Here is an 18,227-nt window from a genome sequence, read left to right as displayed (position 1 = left end):
GATCTAAGCACCCTGTGGGCCAGATTCGGTCCCTGGGCCTTGAGATTGACACCCCTGACATTAATGTAGTCCCATTGAGAACCATGTTCTGAGTGCAATTGTTAGCCAACTGCAAATCCATCTGGTGTTGTACTGTCTATCCACATTGTTCTACCTTATCAAGAAGTAGGCTGTTGTTGATTGTATAAAATGTTTTACAGAACTCTATTATATAGCCATGATGACAATTCTATGGCATGTGTGCCAGAGGTGGCACACAGAGCCCTCTCTGTGGGCATGTGTTCTCTCACCAGCTGCTCTTCGGATTCCATCACATGCATGCACGCTGGCCAGCTGGTCCAGTATGCATGTGCACCGGCCAACCGCTCTCTTCCGGGTTCTGGCACAGACTGGTGTGTCCCAGAACTCGGAAGAGAGCAGCTGGCCATACCATTACCACTGAACCAGTAGTGGTATGGCGGCCTGGATGGCTGGAACCGGCAGTGACCCAGGCCTGCCACGCCCCCAAACCAGTTTCCCGGTCTGTTCTGCTGTTGTTGCCGTGTTTCTGAACATGGGCAGAACTGTTTTCAGTCAACTGTGCATGTGCATCAATTAACAATATAGTAATATACTAATCCAAGGCAACTAGTGGTCTATGAGGGGCTTTCAACTGGGCTATGGAAATGGCTGGTAAGGTGCATGCACAACCTTACTTGCATGAGCAGCGGGTGAGCGTGCATGCCATTTAAGTGAGTGGCAGTGATTTATTACATAAAATGCAACTCCCCTGCCTCTTTTGTTGGGTCTGGATTTTTTTCTGAACAATTTATATCTTTATAGTAATTCCAATTAGGGGTTCCATCCCACAAAGTTACAGTAATGAAAACAATATTGTCCTTGCCCTCATGTACTATGACTTCTTGTTTCCAATACTTTGAGCTTTAGTGTATGTGTGTCTGAGCCTTTTAGGGCTGATCTTGCATTTGTTTTCTATTTCTCCTGTTTTATATCTGAATAGTAATGGGGAGCCCCTCCCCCAATATTTGAGATGGGGAAGTGAGCTGATGTGTAGTAATCCATAAAAATTGAAAAGGAGGTTTGCACTCATGAATTGTGGTGCTGTGAGCGCTGTTGTTTACACTCAATCAAGGCCAACTATCCTGAGATTCCAGATGGGAGAAATATCTGAAGATGAGTTTTTCCACATCATAGTGGACTCTTGCTCTGAATGCAGGACCCTGGGCAGGAGGGAAGGATTTGGGATGACTTTCATCTATAACTGTCATGCATTTTGAATCAGATCTTGTTTTCCTTTTGCTGCTATCATTTCAAACTTAGTAAAAGTACCTCTTCTCTAATTCAATGGAGTTGGGAGTTTTCTTTCTTGAGTTTTGAACGGAGGCAGGCCTGACATTTAATGAAAATGATGTAAAGCATATATAGTTAACAATGGAAAGGAATGCCAGGAGGGTGATGATAAGATATGGATCTATAAGCCAAATAAGCGGGAGGGAGGATATAAAATGGAAAATCCATAGATCCAGGGGATTTATAAATTGGGAAACGTTTTTATCAGTGAGAAAAACTGCACCTTTCTGGAAGGAACTATTCAAAGAAGTATTATATAAACAAAGTAGAATATGTCTCAGAATGCTATTATTATATTCCTTCAAAGAAGAAAATATTAAATTACATAAGATTTAATAACTAAAATAGTTAATGGATGTTGGTAGAGTTTAGGAATTGAGAAATGATGCAGGAAATATGGTCATGCCTTGCAAAAGTTATTAATAAAATTCAAATATCAAATTCACAGTACTTTCTATTTTTATCAAATCTGAGTGGTTACATATATTAATTTGAAAAATAGCTGTAGTTTTGGCAAATCTAGAGATTTATAGCCTGTGAATGAATTTTGAATTATGTTGAAAATGGCTTCATTTTTAAGCTAATTTATATGGCCATTTAACTGACTGTGATTCTGATTCTGAGCTAATAATATTAGCTAAAATACTGGCTCAAGCACATTTTTGGAAGAGAGTCACTTTTCCATGCAAAAATAAAGTTTTTTATTCCTTTTTTGTCCTTTAAAATTTTTTGCTCATCAATGAATTTTACTTCTTTCAACTATTTGCTTTTCTTCTCCTGCTAGATTAATTTAGGTTAGGATTATTAACTAATGGTTGACAGTTCATTCTTCAAATTTAAGTTGTCATGTTGTAATCACAATGTCAGATCACATCAATTATGTTCACTGTGGGCAAAATCTTTGATTTTGAGGCAGAGGGAGAGGCAGAGGGTGGTGGGAATTGAAGCAGAGGTGAATGAGACAGAGGAAAAATATGAGGAATGGATGAAATTTTATCCCCAAATTTGCTACTGTTTTCCTTTCCAGTCGAAATCTGGCTTCCGCGTGCAGAAATTATGCATTCTATGAAGACATTTTGCGGCTTCGAGCACTCAAAGCTTTCCATTTTTCCGCACGGGAAAAAAAACCAATGGCTGCTTTTTAAAGAGACTTCTTTGGGATGGCCGGCGGTGGGGGCGATCCGAGTGAATAAGGAGGGGAAAAAAGATAATACCACGTCGCAATTGCGCAAAGCCGACATTACCCTCCCCGGACGGCTCGTTTTCATCACAATCTGCGGCGTTAAGTCAACCCGGAAGCTGAGAAGGGCGTAGAGATCCGTCCTTCCCGCCGAGCCTTTGTTTTCGATCTGGAAGCGTCTGAAGGATCCGAGGTCACGTCTCGTTTCCTGCCTGAGGGTCGGCAGTCTGCGATTTCCTCTATTCCCTATGGCCGGTGCCCGGGCGCTGGGCGAAAGTGGTGGGGGCGGTGTAGCCGCCATGGACTATTCAGTACATGAGGCTTGGAACGAAGCCACCAACATTTACTTATTGGCGGTGCTGGCCAGCTTGGCCCTGTTGGTGTACGCCCGCAGGTGGGATTCTCAATTGGAAAGAAGTGACTCCTGTAACTCCTATTTCTATATTGATTAAGAATACATTAGCATCGTAAGCTCGGTAGATCATTGCACGTTTCTGCCCACTGTAGGTGTGGAGGCTGAAAGAAACTACTTCCTTGCTAAATTCCGATTGGGAGATTCGGCTTTCTAATCCACGGTTTATCGAGTGTGGGGTACTTTTCCTAGACGATTCCTGGCCTTAGGGGAAAACTTTACGGCTATATGGCTAGGCTTGCAAATACTGGCTATTGAATCAGCAATTGGTTATCTCGAGATTTGGGGTCCATGCTTCTGGGCTCACAGTTACAAAGTTGTCAGCTGTAGACGTGGCAACAAAACAGGAACTTCTGTGAATAAAATAGGTTTTATTTATTTAGGGATTTGGAGGAAGGATGTGGAAGAGAAATACGTTATGAATATGCCTGCCTAATTTGGGAAAAATCCTGGGTCTTTCAGCATTTCACATCTCACCATGTAATAGTCAGTAACCCCTTGCTATCGGTGCATTTTTATGAGGATGATGACTAAATTTTTATTGCTCATGACCAAGTCTGATTCAGTAATAAATATTTTAACAATAATAACAATAACAACAATAATACATCAATAAATTGCAGCTTCCTCCAATAACAGCGAAACTGCAAAAAACACTGCTATTCGGAACATCGTATATTTTAAGAGGGTACTTGGTTGATACTTAGGACGCTAGCAGCAACCAGTATCAACCATTAGCACCAGTCATGATATTTGTGATGCATTTTTGAATGTTCAATTGACTGAATTTCATGTTTAATGAATAAAATATATAATAATAATATAAAGAAAATGAAGGCATTCCTTGGCACAATTTGTCATTCAAATATATGTCCAAAAGGTGCTTTTTCAAAAGGCAATTGGATTTTCATTGTTTTTGCTTGAAGATGTGTTGCTTCTCATCCAAGAAGCTTTTTCAGTTCTGCTGAAATACCTTTGGGACAACAATAACCTGGATGATTGAGAATCTCTATTCTCAATAGAGAATAAGTTCAGATAAATGTTTATTATGAGTATTGTGTGACTTTTTTCTACTAATGTTGAATAATGGGTGTTAGAATGCAGTGAGCAAGAAGCCTTACTATCAAGTGACATTTAAACATCCATAGCCTAATTTCTGTAGTTACATCTTTCAGTGATGGTAACGTTTGCTTTCTCAGGAAATTGGAGATAATCTTTGCCACTTCTAATTGAAATTCCAATTGTATTTCTATTTCTTTGCAGTAGAAATTAAGACAAGTTGCTAATTTTATTTACCATTAAGAGAAATATATCTGATTTTGTATTACTTATGTTTTCTATTCTCTTTGGACTTTAGAAATAAGAGGAAGATTATGAGGATTTTTACATTACCTCCAACTGTAGAAATACCACCTGAACCAAATTTTTATGACAGCATGAAAAAAGTCCGTCTTCGCCAGCAATTAGAGATGTATTCTATTGGTAAGTAAAATATATTTACTTTGACACTATTAAGGTTTGGATAATCTATAGATCCCATTTAAAAAAAAGAAATTTATACTAAATATATGTGATGAAACATAAATCTGACTCCTAATATTTGTACCATTTGAAGTTACTACTCTGAATGTAAATACATTTAAGGGTTGTGCTCTAGGATTGTGATCCTTTTACTCTTCTACTCATGTAGCGATAATGTATATGGATCTTGAAGGTAATTAAATCCAATACAGATTGCAGGATTGCTAATGATCCTTGAATCATACCCTACATTTTATACTGATCAGAAATGTACAGTAGCACAGTTTATTATTCACGTCTTTCTCATGCTTTTTCTGTTCTGTTAATTTGCATAATTGGGATGGTATTCTTCCTTATAACATGATTCTGAGAAATGGATGTTAAATGACATCTGATAGAGAAATCGCTAGAAGATTTAAAGATCTTTAGAAAATACCTGAATTGGATATTTATAAATTGTTGAAATATCTAGTCATCCAAATTAGGTTCTTACCCATGTTCTTTTCTAGAATTCTCAATTTCTGTTCTGTTTTGAAATAATTACTCCCTGCCACTGATGAGTAATGGTAAAGTACATACAAAGCTATTTATCTTTGTAATTGTGCCATTTGGGCTGTAAAAGAAATAAGACTTGGGAATGAGATTGCTATTAGTTATTCCTATTACAGTACGGAGTAAAATGTTCTGTTTTCCAAAGCATTCTGATGACAAAGAAAGAACAAAGAACAATCAATCTAGGAGGGTTAGGTGTCTCTCAGAAACAGTGATGAAATATGTTACTGAGAGGTTTATTAAAATAATTTAATCCACAGATAATTTTTTCTTCCCTATACCCCATTCATGTGGGGAGAAATGACACCACAAAGACCTTGAAAACAATAAAGAGACTATGAAGAGGCATGAAAACTAAAGAAATTAGTGCCTGGTGGTGTTTCTTTCTGTACTCCCAATAAAAGCTAGGCATCCAATGATAGAGTGCAGGACTTTTGAAACAAACCATTCAGGGAATGATGCTGTCAAGAGAACTTTGGATTCTTACATCACAGACTACAATATCTATAGGAGGGGCTACACTTCACAAGAACGTGGAAGAATATCTTTGGAAACCAATTGGCTTACCTTATCCATAGAACTTTAAACTAAGTGGAGGAGACAAATTTTTAGAAACTAATTCCAAGAACAAAACTCAAATTAACCAAATGTTTAAAAAGGGGGAACTCAGACCCAAAACAGGAGAAGCAGAAAATAAACACAGGATTAGTCATAAAGGACTCAGATGCCTGTACACTAATACTCAAAGTATGAGGAACAAACAAGGTGAACTTGAAATTCTAGTACAGAAGGCAGACATGACTTCACTACCATTACACAATTTGGTGGAATGAAGTCCATGACTAGAATGTACAACTAGAAGGATTCAAACTGTTCAAAAGAAACAGACTTAATAAAAAAGATGGAGTTGCAATATATATACACATACATACATACATACAATAATAACACTTCTATAGAAATGCACACAACAATGATGAAAATCTTCTTGAATACATTTGGATTAATATAAAAGGAAAAAGGAATGACATTGCCATAATTTGTATAATAATACAGACCACCCAGCCAAACAGACGAAAGAGATGAAATGTTTGCTAATTGGTTAGCTACCAGAACTATATAAAAACTTACTTCATAAGCTACAACCACTACTACCAGGTGAGCCTAACTTCTCAGTTAAGAGGCTTTGCATTGCCTCCAAATTTTGACAAGGGCTGTGTTGAAGCCAAGAAAGCTCTTACCTTGGCATATAAAATGCATGAAACTGAGGCAATAAAACAATAATGGCAATAAAACAATAATGGTAATAAAACAACTCTTAAACATCTCACAAAAAAAAATGATTCCAACAATTAATTGCATTTAATAAGACACATGATACCAGATCTTCCTGGGAACAGCTTATTGAGACAGCAAAGTGAAAGAACTCTTCTCTATTCTGGCATCTAATAGCCTGCCACTCTTGACAGAATTTAGGAACAAGACAGTTTCCTGCAACTTAAACACACTTTAACCCAGGCCTGGGACTTCCTGACTTAGACAAGCCTTTCCAGTTGTTTGTAGAAACAAAGCAGAATATGGCAGTGGGGGTGCTGACTCAGAAACTCGGGACTTGGCACCGCCCGGTTGCCTATCTATTGAAACAGTTGGACCCCGTGGCAAAGGGCTGGCCGGCCTGCCTGCCTCAAGGCGGTGGCCGGAACAGCTTTATTTACTCAGGAGGACAATAAGTTAACCTTCGGCCAAGAACTAGACATTTACATCCCACATGCCCTTAAGGCTGTCCTTGACAGAAAAGGGCATCTATGGCTGACTAACCCCCAAATGCTTAAATATCAGGGCCTTATCACTCACAAGCTCCTGATCAAACTCGTTCAATCACATTCTTTGAACCCGGCCACCCTGCTGCTGAACTGGATGCTGTAACCACTCATGACTCCTTGCAGACGATTGAAGAAACCTATGCCAGCAGACCCGATTTGAAGGATGAACCCCTCCCTCATCCGGATGTTGCCTTGTACACGGATGGCACCAGTTTTCTGCACAATGGCCTTTAGAAAGCGGCATATGCAGTGGTCACGTTGGATGACGGTTGGGAAGCAGAACCTCTCCCTGCGGGTATCAGTGCCCAATTAGCCAAATTGCATGCATTAACGCCCTAGAGTTAGCCCAAGACCTCAGAGTCAATATCTACACCGACTAAAAATATGCCTTCCTCACGGTGCAAGTGCGTGGAGCTCTTTACAAGGAAAGAGGCCTCATCACAGCGGGAGGAAAGGACATTAAATATGGCCCTCAAATTCTATGCCTACTGGACAGTGCGTGGGCCCCAGGGAGGTTGCTGTCATGCACTGCCAGGGCCACCAGAAGGGGGTGTCAGACACTGAACGGGGCAATAATAAAGCTGATGGCACAGCTTGGGCGGAGGCTTTTCAGCCCCTCATGATGCAGGCCACATGCCTGACCCTGTGGACCCCCCCTACAGCAACACCCACATCTTACTCCCCTCAGGAGGTACAACAGGCAGAGTCATTAGGGCCCTCTGTAGTGGGGACCTGGTGGGTACTTCCTGACAATCGGGTTTTTGTTCCCCAACACTTGGCATGGGAGGTGGTTTACTCTCTCCATAAGTCCCTCCACCTGGGAAAAACGGCATTGGAGAAGGCTTTGTTACGGAAGGTTTATATTGATAATATCTCTCGTCTAGCAGCCAGTGTTTGTGCCCGGTGTCATATTTGTGCTGCTAACAACCCTCAACAAGGCCCATTGCTCCCCCAGGGACATGAATCCAAGGGAATATACCCTTTTGATTCACTTACGATTGATTTCACCGACATGCCGCGCTCGGACCAGTATACGGCGATGTTAATCATTGTCTGTACTTATACAGGATGGCTTGAATGTATTCCTACCAGAACCAAAAGGCTTTTGAGGTGACATAGCTGGCGGGTGCCCAATCTTCTTGCTCCCCAGTCCATAACTACTACCCAGATAGTGGATTCGGTTAAAATTAAGCAATTGCAAGCCCTTAATGCCATAGTCCACTAGCTACAGAAAATGCATAGTAGGTATGTATTAATATTCATAATGTAATCAACAGCAAGACCCTTGGGGGGGTCTTATACTCAGGTGATATTCTGGTCACTTTCTCCCACCTGCCTCATTTCCCCCTTTTGAAACTTCACCCTAATCAAGGATTATTGTGTAGTTTCATAAATGTTAGGGTCCTGGTCATCCGTAGGCAGGGTGGTATAATCCCATATCTCCAGAGCTCTTGTAGCCGCCATCTTTTCTACGAACAAGGACATGGTATTGGTTATGGTGCGCACAAAGATTGGGAGAATGCAGGGCAGGATAACACAAGCAGAAGCTATCAGGCCAATCGGGAAGGCTCCAGGAACTAACTTCATTTCTGTTGAACTATTAAAGAATAATATGGAGTGATAGATTCCAGTCCTGGCAACACTATTCACTTATATTGACTCCATGGTCATGTCCCAGAGGATTGGGGGCTGGCAATTGTCCCAATTTTTTAAAAAAGGAAAGCGAGACGAGCATGCTAATTACAGACTAGTAAGTCTGCTAAATATAATCAGCAATCTCTATGCCAAACATCTTCAAGATAAATGAAAGGAGTGGCTGGATCCTGAGAACTTAATTGCTGAAGAGCAAGCTGGTTTGGAAAGGGGAGAGTGCTTAGTCCTCTATCACTTGATTGAAAAATATGCATTAAATAGATCCGTATCATAGGTCACCTTTATAGATCTCAAGGCAGCTTTTGATATGGTTACCAGGACTAAGCTATGGAAGAAGCTGAAAGCTGCTTCATTTGATCATAGGCGTCTCAATTTGTTATGTGGCTTACATATTAAAACATCCTGTGATGACCCCAGCAAGGCACGGATGCAACAGTTAGCTGATAGTTCAAACTTCCCTTTCTTGTTCCAATTTTCCCCCAAATGCTCCCACGTTTGTGGCAGGTTCTGGAGCAAAACGCTCACGCACAACTCCAGCAGCCTCTGGCTGTGAGTAGTCCAGCAAAATGCTGTTAGCACAACCACTTCCAGGTAAGAAATCTAGCAAGGCAAGGGAATATGGAAGTGACTTCCACAAAGCAAAGGAATAAGGCAATGAGCCACAAAGCAAAGGACACAAATCTCCACAAATTCAGCTTTCTGACAAACACCCTCCCCACAGCATCTCCTTAAATCTCAGTCCCCAGATGTTCCTTGTGAAGAGGGGTGGGGTGCTCTCCTCCTGAGTTGTCAGGTCTTCCTGTGCTGTTCCCGCTTCTCTACTCTCTTTACTTGTGGATCAGGAGGGAACGGTCCTTGCTCGTAGCCTGAGTTCCGTCGCTCCTCATCTCCACTGCCTGTCCTATCTTCCCCCCACCTCCCGCTCGATCATCCTGACCCTTCTTCCCTGCTGGCAAGCCATACAACACCCAAGGGACCCAGGGCCACCTCATCCAGCTCCTTCCCTGTTCTTTCAAAGCCAACAAGGCTGCCCCCTCAACCTCTGTTGGACCTAGCACTGGCTCATCCTCCTCCATGGACTCAGGGTCCGATGGGGCATGATACATCCCTCAAGGTTAGGTGTCATATGCAAGGGTTCCTTTCAAGGTTGTTCCAAACTCAAAGCAGAGGTGAACATGTGCATTTTGGCCCCCTTGGTTTTCAACTTGCATATTAATGACATGGTTAAATAAGCCAAATTACCCCCCCCCCCCAAAAAAAAATAGGTGATCGAAACATCACACTGTTTCTCTATGCAGATGAAGCTGTGATCCTCTCCAGGGCACCAGTAAGTTTTAAAACCCTTGCAAGCCCTTGTCAAGTATTGTAATTACAATAAACTGACATAAATTACTAGAAAACTAAGGTTATGCCATTGCAAAAAGGCCAAAACTCTGTTCATAATTTCTTAATGGTCATGACATAGAGCAAGTTAACCACCTTTAAGTATCTAGGTGTGGTCATTCTTGCTACCAGCTCAAGAAAAGCACATGGTGAATGTGCACTTGTCTCGGGCCAAAGATCAACAAACACTATTTCCAATTTTTTCCACACAAAGGGAGGATACTATGTTCTTGCTGCAATTAAGCTCTTTCAAGCCAAGTTGCTAGCACAGCTTGTTTATAGGATCTTGCTCAGACCCTCAGCTTCATGTTTCACACTATTGGAAAGAGTTCAGTCCAAATTTATTAGAGCAATTCTCCAGATACTGCATTGTCTGTGAATGCCCTTCTATGCCTGGAGACAGGATTAATAAAAGTCGAGGTAAGAATCGGTATAGCTTCTTTAAATCTTTGGCTAAAGCTTTTTTTTTTTTCACAAGGCCTTGCTCCATTAATTCTCTAAAATAAATTCTCCTCTTTATGGATCAAGACCGTCAAGTCCAATCTTGCCAAACTAGGCTTTTCTCCAGTTTCAATACTCAAGTTGGACTATGACCAAGCAAAACAAAACTTGCAACAAAGGGTAGAAGACATCGAGAGGCAAGCAGCCTTAGAGAAAGCACCCTTGTTTCTGGCTCCAGACTCTATTAGATATGTTGTTACTCAGTTATTTTAGCCCATTGGAGACCGCGAACCACCAGAAAGCATTTTTGCTTTCAAGTTGTCATGCGCTTCCATCAACTGTCCTGCATGGCAAATATAAAAAGATACCATTGATTAAAAGACTGTCCCTGTGGCTCAGGAGTGGTGGAGACTCTTGGAAACATACTTTTTCAATGCTCATTTTATAGAGTTATTAACAAAAACATATTCTCCCAATAATTGATAGATATCCTGACCATTCTAACACTACTAATCTCCAATGGCTGCCTAAGAACGAATCGACTGTGATTACAGTGCAGGTGGCTAGATTCTGCACAGCAGCATTGGGGATTCGTTGAAAACACATGATTAATCCATCATAGCTGTTTTACATAATTAATACAGCTCAATTAATACAACTCTGTTGTATTTTAGTATTTAATGACTATAGGTACAGTTTAAGGATTGGTATTATAGTATAGTTAGGACATGTGTGACTTTCTCATGTGTAACTGACAGACCAATACTTGTGGTTTTAATATGGATTTTATTTGTTATTAATTACTTTATTCTAGAATTTTTAATTGCATATTCCTTGAGTGTTTTTAATTCTGACTGTAATGTCTGGTGTCTGGTCTCTGGCTGTAATAAACATTGAGTTATAGTTAGTTAACAGTGTACAGGATGCACACAACAGGAATGGGGGACTTTGACTACACTTACATTAACTGGGAGACAAACTCTGCATCTAGTTGAAGATCAAACAGATTCCTGATAAACCTAGCAGACAATTTTTTTTCTCCCAAAAAAAAGGTATTGAAAGAAACTAGAGTCAGCCATATTGGACTTAGTTCTCACTAACAGAGATGAAATGACAGAAGGGTTGAAATTACAGGAATGAGGTTGGGGGGGGCTAGACAATATTGGACTTCAATGCAAGCTCAATTGGAATTCAATGCAAAAGTGTAGTTATAAAAACCTAGTATAAAACAATATTACTGGAGAAGAAAAATAAGAGATTCCTGAAGAAACCATCATGGTTGCACAAAAACCTCTCTGATAAAAGGACAAATATAAAAAAGTAGAAAGGGGGGCTTATAATATCAGCAAATCCAAACTGCAAAGATGAAAACTAAAGCTTAGAATGAACTAAGATTTGCAATGAATTTTAACAATTAAAAAAGTTTCTTTCAAGATGTAAAAAAAAAACCATGAAAAAAGTAACGGAAATGATCGGTCCACTAACAGGAGAAGATGGCAAGCAGGTGACCGGCAACAGAGAGAAAGCAGAGCTGCTTAACTCATTTTTTATATCTATCTTTACACAAAAAGGAAAAACAATCCAACCTCTCAAAAACAGTACAGAAAAAGAAAGATTAGGAATATAAATCAGAAAACAGTAAGATAACACCTATCCACTCTAAATGAGTTAATATCACCAGGTGGCGACAGATTACATCTCAGATTCTGATAGTGCTGGCAGACAAAATCTCAACCACTGAACCATCTTTCAAAAATGCTAGAGGACCGGGGAACTACCAGAAGATTCAAAAAGAGTTGACATAATTCCCATCTTCAAAAAAAGGGTGGGGGGATGGATCTAGGAAACTACAGAGCTATCAGCCTGACATTAATACCTGGGGGAATCCTGAAAAAAGATAAGCAATGAATCTGCAAATACCTAGGGACAAACAAACCAGATGTCTATTTTTTGTCAAAAATAGATCATCCCAGCCAATACCTATTATACCTCTTGACAAAAGTGTCTAAATTTGTACACCAGTAAAATGCTATGGGCATAATATACTTAGATTTTAGTAAGTCATTTGATAAAGTAGACCACAGCTTTCCATTTGTAACATAGAAAAAATTGATAAGGCTGCATCATCAGATGAATTCATAACTGGCTGATTAATCACACTAAACATGTAGTTATTAATGGAAGCCACATCCACATAGAAGGAAGTTTGCAGGAGAGTACCTTAATGTTCTCTTTTAGGCCCAGTACTCTTCAATGACTTCATAAACAATCTAAATGAGGGAGGGAATAGAAGGGGAATTCATCAAATTTGCAGATGACACCAGGAGGCAGGAATAGCTAACACTTCAAAAGATAGGTTCAGGTTCTAGAAGGAACTTAACAAATTTGAACCCTGGGCCTCTATCCAACAAAATGAAATTCAATGGTGATAAAACTAAGGTTTTACACTTAGGCAAAAAAAACCCCAAACATGTAGAATAGGTGATACCTGGCTCAATAGTAGTAATAAAGAGAATTAGGACTCCCAATGGACAGTCACTTAAATATGAGATAGCAGTGAGCTGCAGTTATCAAAAAAGCCAAGTTCTACACTGCATTAACAGAGGGATAGAATCAAGATCACATGAAGTGTTAAAATCACTTTATAAAGCCTTAGTAAGAACACACTTGGAATACTGCAGCCAGTTTTGATCATCACAATATAAAAAAGATGTCGTTGAGAGTGCAGAGAAGAGAAACAAATATTATAAGGTGATTGAAGGCTAAAGTATATGAAGAACAATTGCTGGAATTGGGTGTATTTGGTCTAATGAAAAAAGATTATATATATTGTCATATGATAGAAGTTATTATAGTTACTATATACAAGTAGATATTAGAAGATGATTATTATGTGAGTTTAAAAAGTAAAAAAAAATAAGATGAACTGAAGGCTTACTAAGATAGACAAGCAAATACTAATATATGATCACCATCAAAGTTATGAATATTATTATCATTATTACTATTTCTTAAAATGAACGGTACCCAGACAATATACTGTTCATGTAGATACTGATGTTAAATTAAAAGATTTAAAAAAATTCGGGGGGAAAAGGACTAGTGGTAACATGCTGACAGTGTTCCAATATCTAAAGGCTGCCAGAAAGAAAAAGAGGTCAACTTATTTTCCAAAGTAACTGAATGCAGGACAAGGAGCAATAGATGGAAACTAATCAAGGAGAGATCCATCTTAGAAATAAGGAGAACTTTTCTGATGGTGACAATAATTAATAAGTAAAACTGTCTGCCTTGAAAAGCGGTGGGTGCTCCATCACTGGAGGTTTTTAAGAAGAGATTGAGCAGGGAGTTGGACTAGCAGTGGTCCCCAACCTTTTTATCGCCGCGGACCAGTCAGCCTTTGATAATTTTACCGTGGCCCGCTGAGCGCGCGCAGGGGTAGGAGGCGTATAATGTGGAATATAAATGTAATAAATATAATATATAAATGCAACATAAATGTAATAAAATAATTTATCATGAAACTCTCCCCCTTTAAAGTAGTAAGATCAATTAAATAGTCTAGCAAGTTTGGACAATATGCTATATGTTATGTTACTTAAGAATATATATACCTCAGAATCAGATACAACATCCACATCATTTCCAACTGAGTCAATAAAATCATATGCCATGCCAAAACTATTTTAAATAAAGATATGAAATTAATCAAGTATTGCATTTATTTTTCAAAATGAATGTACAATTTTTTTATTATTTAAGTTTTGTACCCTATCTTTTCTAACTAACGTTAACTTTAAAAAGATGTTACATCAGACTACAATACAAGTAATTAAATGAAGACTAAAATAAGTGTTTTGGCATATTGAGCTTTTTATATTTCTTTCTTATATTGCTTCCTTAGTTGAGAACTTGCTCCTCAGCTTACTTACGCATTAACTGTTTGTTGCTTTTATGGTTTATTCATTCACTGCTCCATCTTCAGTTTTTTTCACAGGGGGGCAAGGCTTCCTTCCTCCCTCCCTCCCTTCCTTCCTTCCTTCCCTCCCTCCATTCCTTTGGCCACCAATTTTGATCCAATTCTCTCTCTGTCACACACACACACACACACACACACACACACACGTTCTTTGGGGGGGTTGAATTACTCCGCCTCACTGCGCAAAGTCAGCTCAGCATGCGTTCGGCCCCCACTTATGCCGAATCAAATCCGCGGCCGGCGGGACCAGGGGGTTGCATTTCAAAGCCGCCAGTCCTCTTGCTTCTTCTCCTTCACCGGCAAAGCTCCCGCTGGCGGCTCCACCCATGGCAGCAGCGGTGGTGCCTCCCCCTCCGCTCGGAGCACCTCAGCTGGGCTCTGGGTTATCCCTGCCTCCACCTCCGCCACTTTCCTACTAGCTCCCGCGGCCTCAAAAGCACGGCAGAGGAGGAAGGGGGAGGGATAACGCGGGAGCCAGCTCAGGTGCTCCGCTTGGAGGGAGAGGCACTGCCACTGCCATGAGCAGGACGCCAGCGGGAGCTTTGCCGGTGAAGGAGAAGAAGCAAGAGGACTGGCGGCTCATCAAAACAAGTCTGGGGAGGTCCTTTGCAGGCGGCCAGTTCTAGCCGCCTGCAAAGGACTTCCCCACGTTTGCTTTACAGAAAACTCTGCACGGCAGATAGAATCTGCTGCGTGGGCTTTTTTTGCGACGTGCGCGGCCGCGCAGGCGCGCACCTTAGAGGGAACAGTGATCATGGCCCCCGGTCGCTGCGCGGCCCGGTGCCAGGTACTCCACGGCCCGGCACCGGTCCGCGGACCGGGGGTTGGGGACCACTGGACTAGAGGACCTGAAAGGTCCTTCCCAATTATGTTATTTGGTTAAGTGAGGTTTGTATAAAGCCAAGCTCTAAACAATTAATTGGAAGTTTTAACTGTGCCTCCATATAAAAAAGGTCTAGAAATATTTTTTCTAATATAAACAGATTGATTTAAGGATATGACCAGTTCACTTAATCAATATAAGATACTTTTGTCTATTTTCTACCTACATTTATGTGAAAGCCGATTTTCAAATTCCAGTTTACAAAATTAAAGCAGTGTGATTTTTAAAATGTAAGTAGCTTTCCTTATTGGTTCTTAGAATAGGTATGCTACTATTTTATTTCTTTCCCGAAAATATAAAAATATTGTATGTATATTGTTAAAATGAAACCTACCAATAGTAGTAGATTGATGCCCCAACTAAAATATATATTTATATATTTTTAATTCTTATATAGTTTATAATTGCTGAAGATCTTCTTAGGATTACTGCTGCTATTATGATTTGCTATAATTCTGTATCGAGCGAAAGAACTCCCTGTGATTTAAAATGAACATTTGGTACTTGTGCGAAATGATTAACTTTGGTCCAGAATATTGTATTGGAAACTGATAGACTTACACTGCAGTTTGTTATTTCCGCCAACATAAGATTTTATCACTCAATAAAGATTTAGAAAGCAATCCTGTGTATGTTTATTTGGTAATAAGCCCTATTAATTCTATGTGGATCACTTTCGGCAATACATTCGGATTGTATCCTAATATCTAAATGTATTTATTTTCTAGCAAGGAAATATGATCACCAGCAACAACCACAGAAACAGACTGATAGTGTACAGCTTTTGGTGGAATGAAGTTTTGAATTTCTGAAGTGCTGAGGATGTCAGAGCGTTGATGATAATTATTTGCAGTGCAACTTTAATGGTATTTAATATTTTTAAAATGTGCACTAATTGCATAATGTATGATTTGACTATAGGCTCTGAATTTATGTATTACTGTAAAAAGATTCTCTAACATCTGAAAAATATATACATACATACATACATACATACATACATACATACATACATATATACACACACACACACACATACATACACACGCACATGCATACATACACTGCTATTATTTCTTAATTCATTTCCAGTAAAAATATGAGCTCATAAGAGCACTGCAGTTGCTTCAAATCTTCATTTGAGGGACAGAGGCACATACTATTTGATGTGCCATAATGCTGCAAGTAATTCAGCTACTTCTTAAATGAACAGTTTCCCACAGTGGGACTTTTAATAAACTGCATTCAATGTGACAGATATATAGAATTGTAATGCGTAACTGAATATACATAAAATATGAAAAGTTTAGGAAAAGTATTTCTGTTTGCAGCAATTAGAACAGAAATTAGAGCAAGGAACAAACAGTCCATTCTGTGAATATGATAAAACAAGAATATTTTTGCATTTGTCGTTTTAATTGTTTTTTTTAAATTCTATTGAATTCTGAAATTATTTCTTTAAGAAATCTCCCCAATAGCAATAGCACTTAGACTTATATACTGCTTCACAGTGCTTTAAGCCCTCTCTAAGCAGTTTACAAAGTCAGCATACTGCCCCCAACAATCTGGGTCCTCATTTTACCGACCTTGGAAGGATGGAAGGCTGATAAATGACAATATAGTAGTAAGTTGCAATATTTTATGAATGGGACAAACTTAACATTTTAGACTTAGAGGTAAAATGCTAAAACAGAATATGTTGAAATTCAGATAACAACACTATTTTTATCAGACTTATAATAGATAAATATCAATTATTTGTTAGGCTTATGGGGATAAATATCAATAATTTGTCAATATATCAAAAACGTTAAATGAAATTGACAGTGGAATCAGATGCTTAAATATTTGCAGCATATTTTATTTGGGCATGTCTGAAAATTTGAAGGTTTTAATTGATTGTATTTTAATTTACATCTTAAACATGGACAGTATTATTTTCCCAATAATAGGCAATAGTTTTGACTATTAAATGTTCAGTTCTAATGCATTTGATATACAGTTATACATTTCTCTCTCTCTTCTACATCAAAATAATTGTTACATTTAAACAGTGATTGATCAATTGGACTGCAAAAAGATTAGAGCAATATATCTTTTATACTGTTTTGATCTGTACCATGTAATTATTTTTGTGAGGATTCCTTTCTGGTATCCTTTAGTACAGTGCAGATAATTTAAATCTGAATATAAGCTTCATATTTATACTAATGTAATCAGAGGTGGTATTCGGATGGTTTGGACTGGTTCAGGCGAACCAGAAACAAAAATTTTAACTGGTTCATCAAACCGTCAAATACCACCTCTGGCTGGCCCCACCCCCACACACTTGTTGCCACTTGCCCCACCTGCCCATTCTCACTACCCACTCCCACCCCACCCTATGCGGCCCAGGTATTCCCCTTGCCTCCGTGCCTCGCCCGCTCTGCTCACCAAAGATAAGCATGAACATAAGCGAGAAGCCTCCAGCCACTGCTGCCGGTTTAGTTCTGGCTGGCAAAGAGGTGGCAGCTGCCGTGATGTTAAGTTGGCCATTCCCACTCCGTCACATGACTCCACCAAGCCCCACTCACAGAATCAATAGTAAAAAAATTGAATCCCATCACTGAATGTAATCATAAAAAGTGCTTGTCACACTATTAAGTGATGCATATATTTGAAGTTGCTAGAATTGTCCCCCGCTTGCATTGATTGCTGTAAGTAAGGTATTAACTTTATGAGCCATCTAAACAATGTAGAAGTAGAAAACAAGTGAGATAAATACATTTCTGTTGGCTGACTGATCTGTATACCTTGCTAAGTTATGATATTTGTTTTTCTAGTTGTCTTTGAGTTATGTCAAAATAGAGCCTGTATTTTACTAAAGTACATCCTTTTATGTTCTGTATGTGATAGATTTGAAAGTAGCTTTCAAATTGTACTATTCCTTGTACTGTTAAATTGGTTAAATATCACAATTAATTAACTGTAAGTGTACTCTTGTAAAATGTCTTCATGGCCTCTGTGTATAAAATATTTATTTTTTACAAAAATAAAAATGTTTAAAATTT

General features: G+C 39.1%; 1 protein-coding gene and 1 long non-coding RNA gene across 2 annotated transcripts in view; one reads left to right on the top strand and one right to left on the bottom strand.

The window, feature by feature from the left end:
- Positions 1–2,713, bottom strand: part of LOC148045942 (uncharacterized) — a 25,429-nt gene extending 22,716 nt beyond the window's left edge. The window contains exon 1 of the long non-coding RNA XR_015696406.1: positions 2,595–2,713. This is a non-coding gene — a long non-coding RNA (uncharacterized LOC148045942). The remainder of the gene's footprint in view (positions 1–2,594) is intronic.
- Positions 2,646–18,227, top strand: SMIM19 (small integral membrane protein 19). Its single transcript, XM_014066272.2, has 3 exons — positions 2,646–2,924; positions 4,300–4,424; positions 15,906–18,227. The coding sequence occupies exons 1-3, from the start codon at positions 2,779–2,781 to the stop codon at positions 15,971–15,973; spliced, it is 339 nt and encodes a 112-aa protein (XP_013921747.1). The 5' UTR covers positions 2,646–2,778; the 3' UTR covers positions 15,974–18,227.

Source organism: Thamnophis sirtalis, unplaced genomic scaffold, assembly GCF_051295495.1.
Source record: "Thamnophis sirtalis isolate CommonGarterSnake01/CBP01778 unplaced genomic scaffold, rThaSir2_p1.2 scaffold_4, whole genome shotgun sequence".
In the NCBI taxonomy this organism is placed as follows: domain Eukaryota; kingdom Metazoa; phylum Chordata; class Lepidosauria; order Squamata; family Natricidae; genus Thamnophis; species Thamnophis sirtalis.
Note: the sequence above shows the minus strand (reverse complement) of the source record. Positions and strands in the feature narration are given on the sequence as shown.

Excerpts from the sequence above, each read along its gene's own strand:
- SMIM19 (XM_014066272.2), top strand. The coding sequence starts at position 2,779 with ATGGCCGGTGCCCGGGCGCTGGGCGAAAGTGGTGGGGGCGGTGTAGCC. Across the intron at positions 2,925-4,299 it reads CTGTTGGTGTACGCCCGCAG|AAATAAGAGGAAGATTATGA; the intron begins GTGGGATTCTCA and ends TTTGGACTTTAG. Across the intron at positions 4,425-15,905 it reads ATTAGAGATGTATTCTATTG|CAAGGAAATATGATCACCAG; the intron begins GTAAGTAAAATA and ends TTTATTTTCTAG.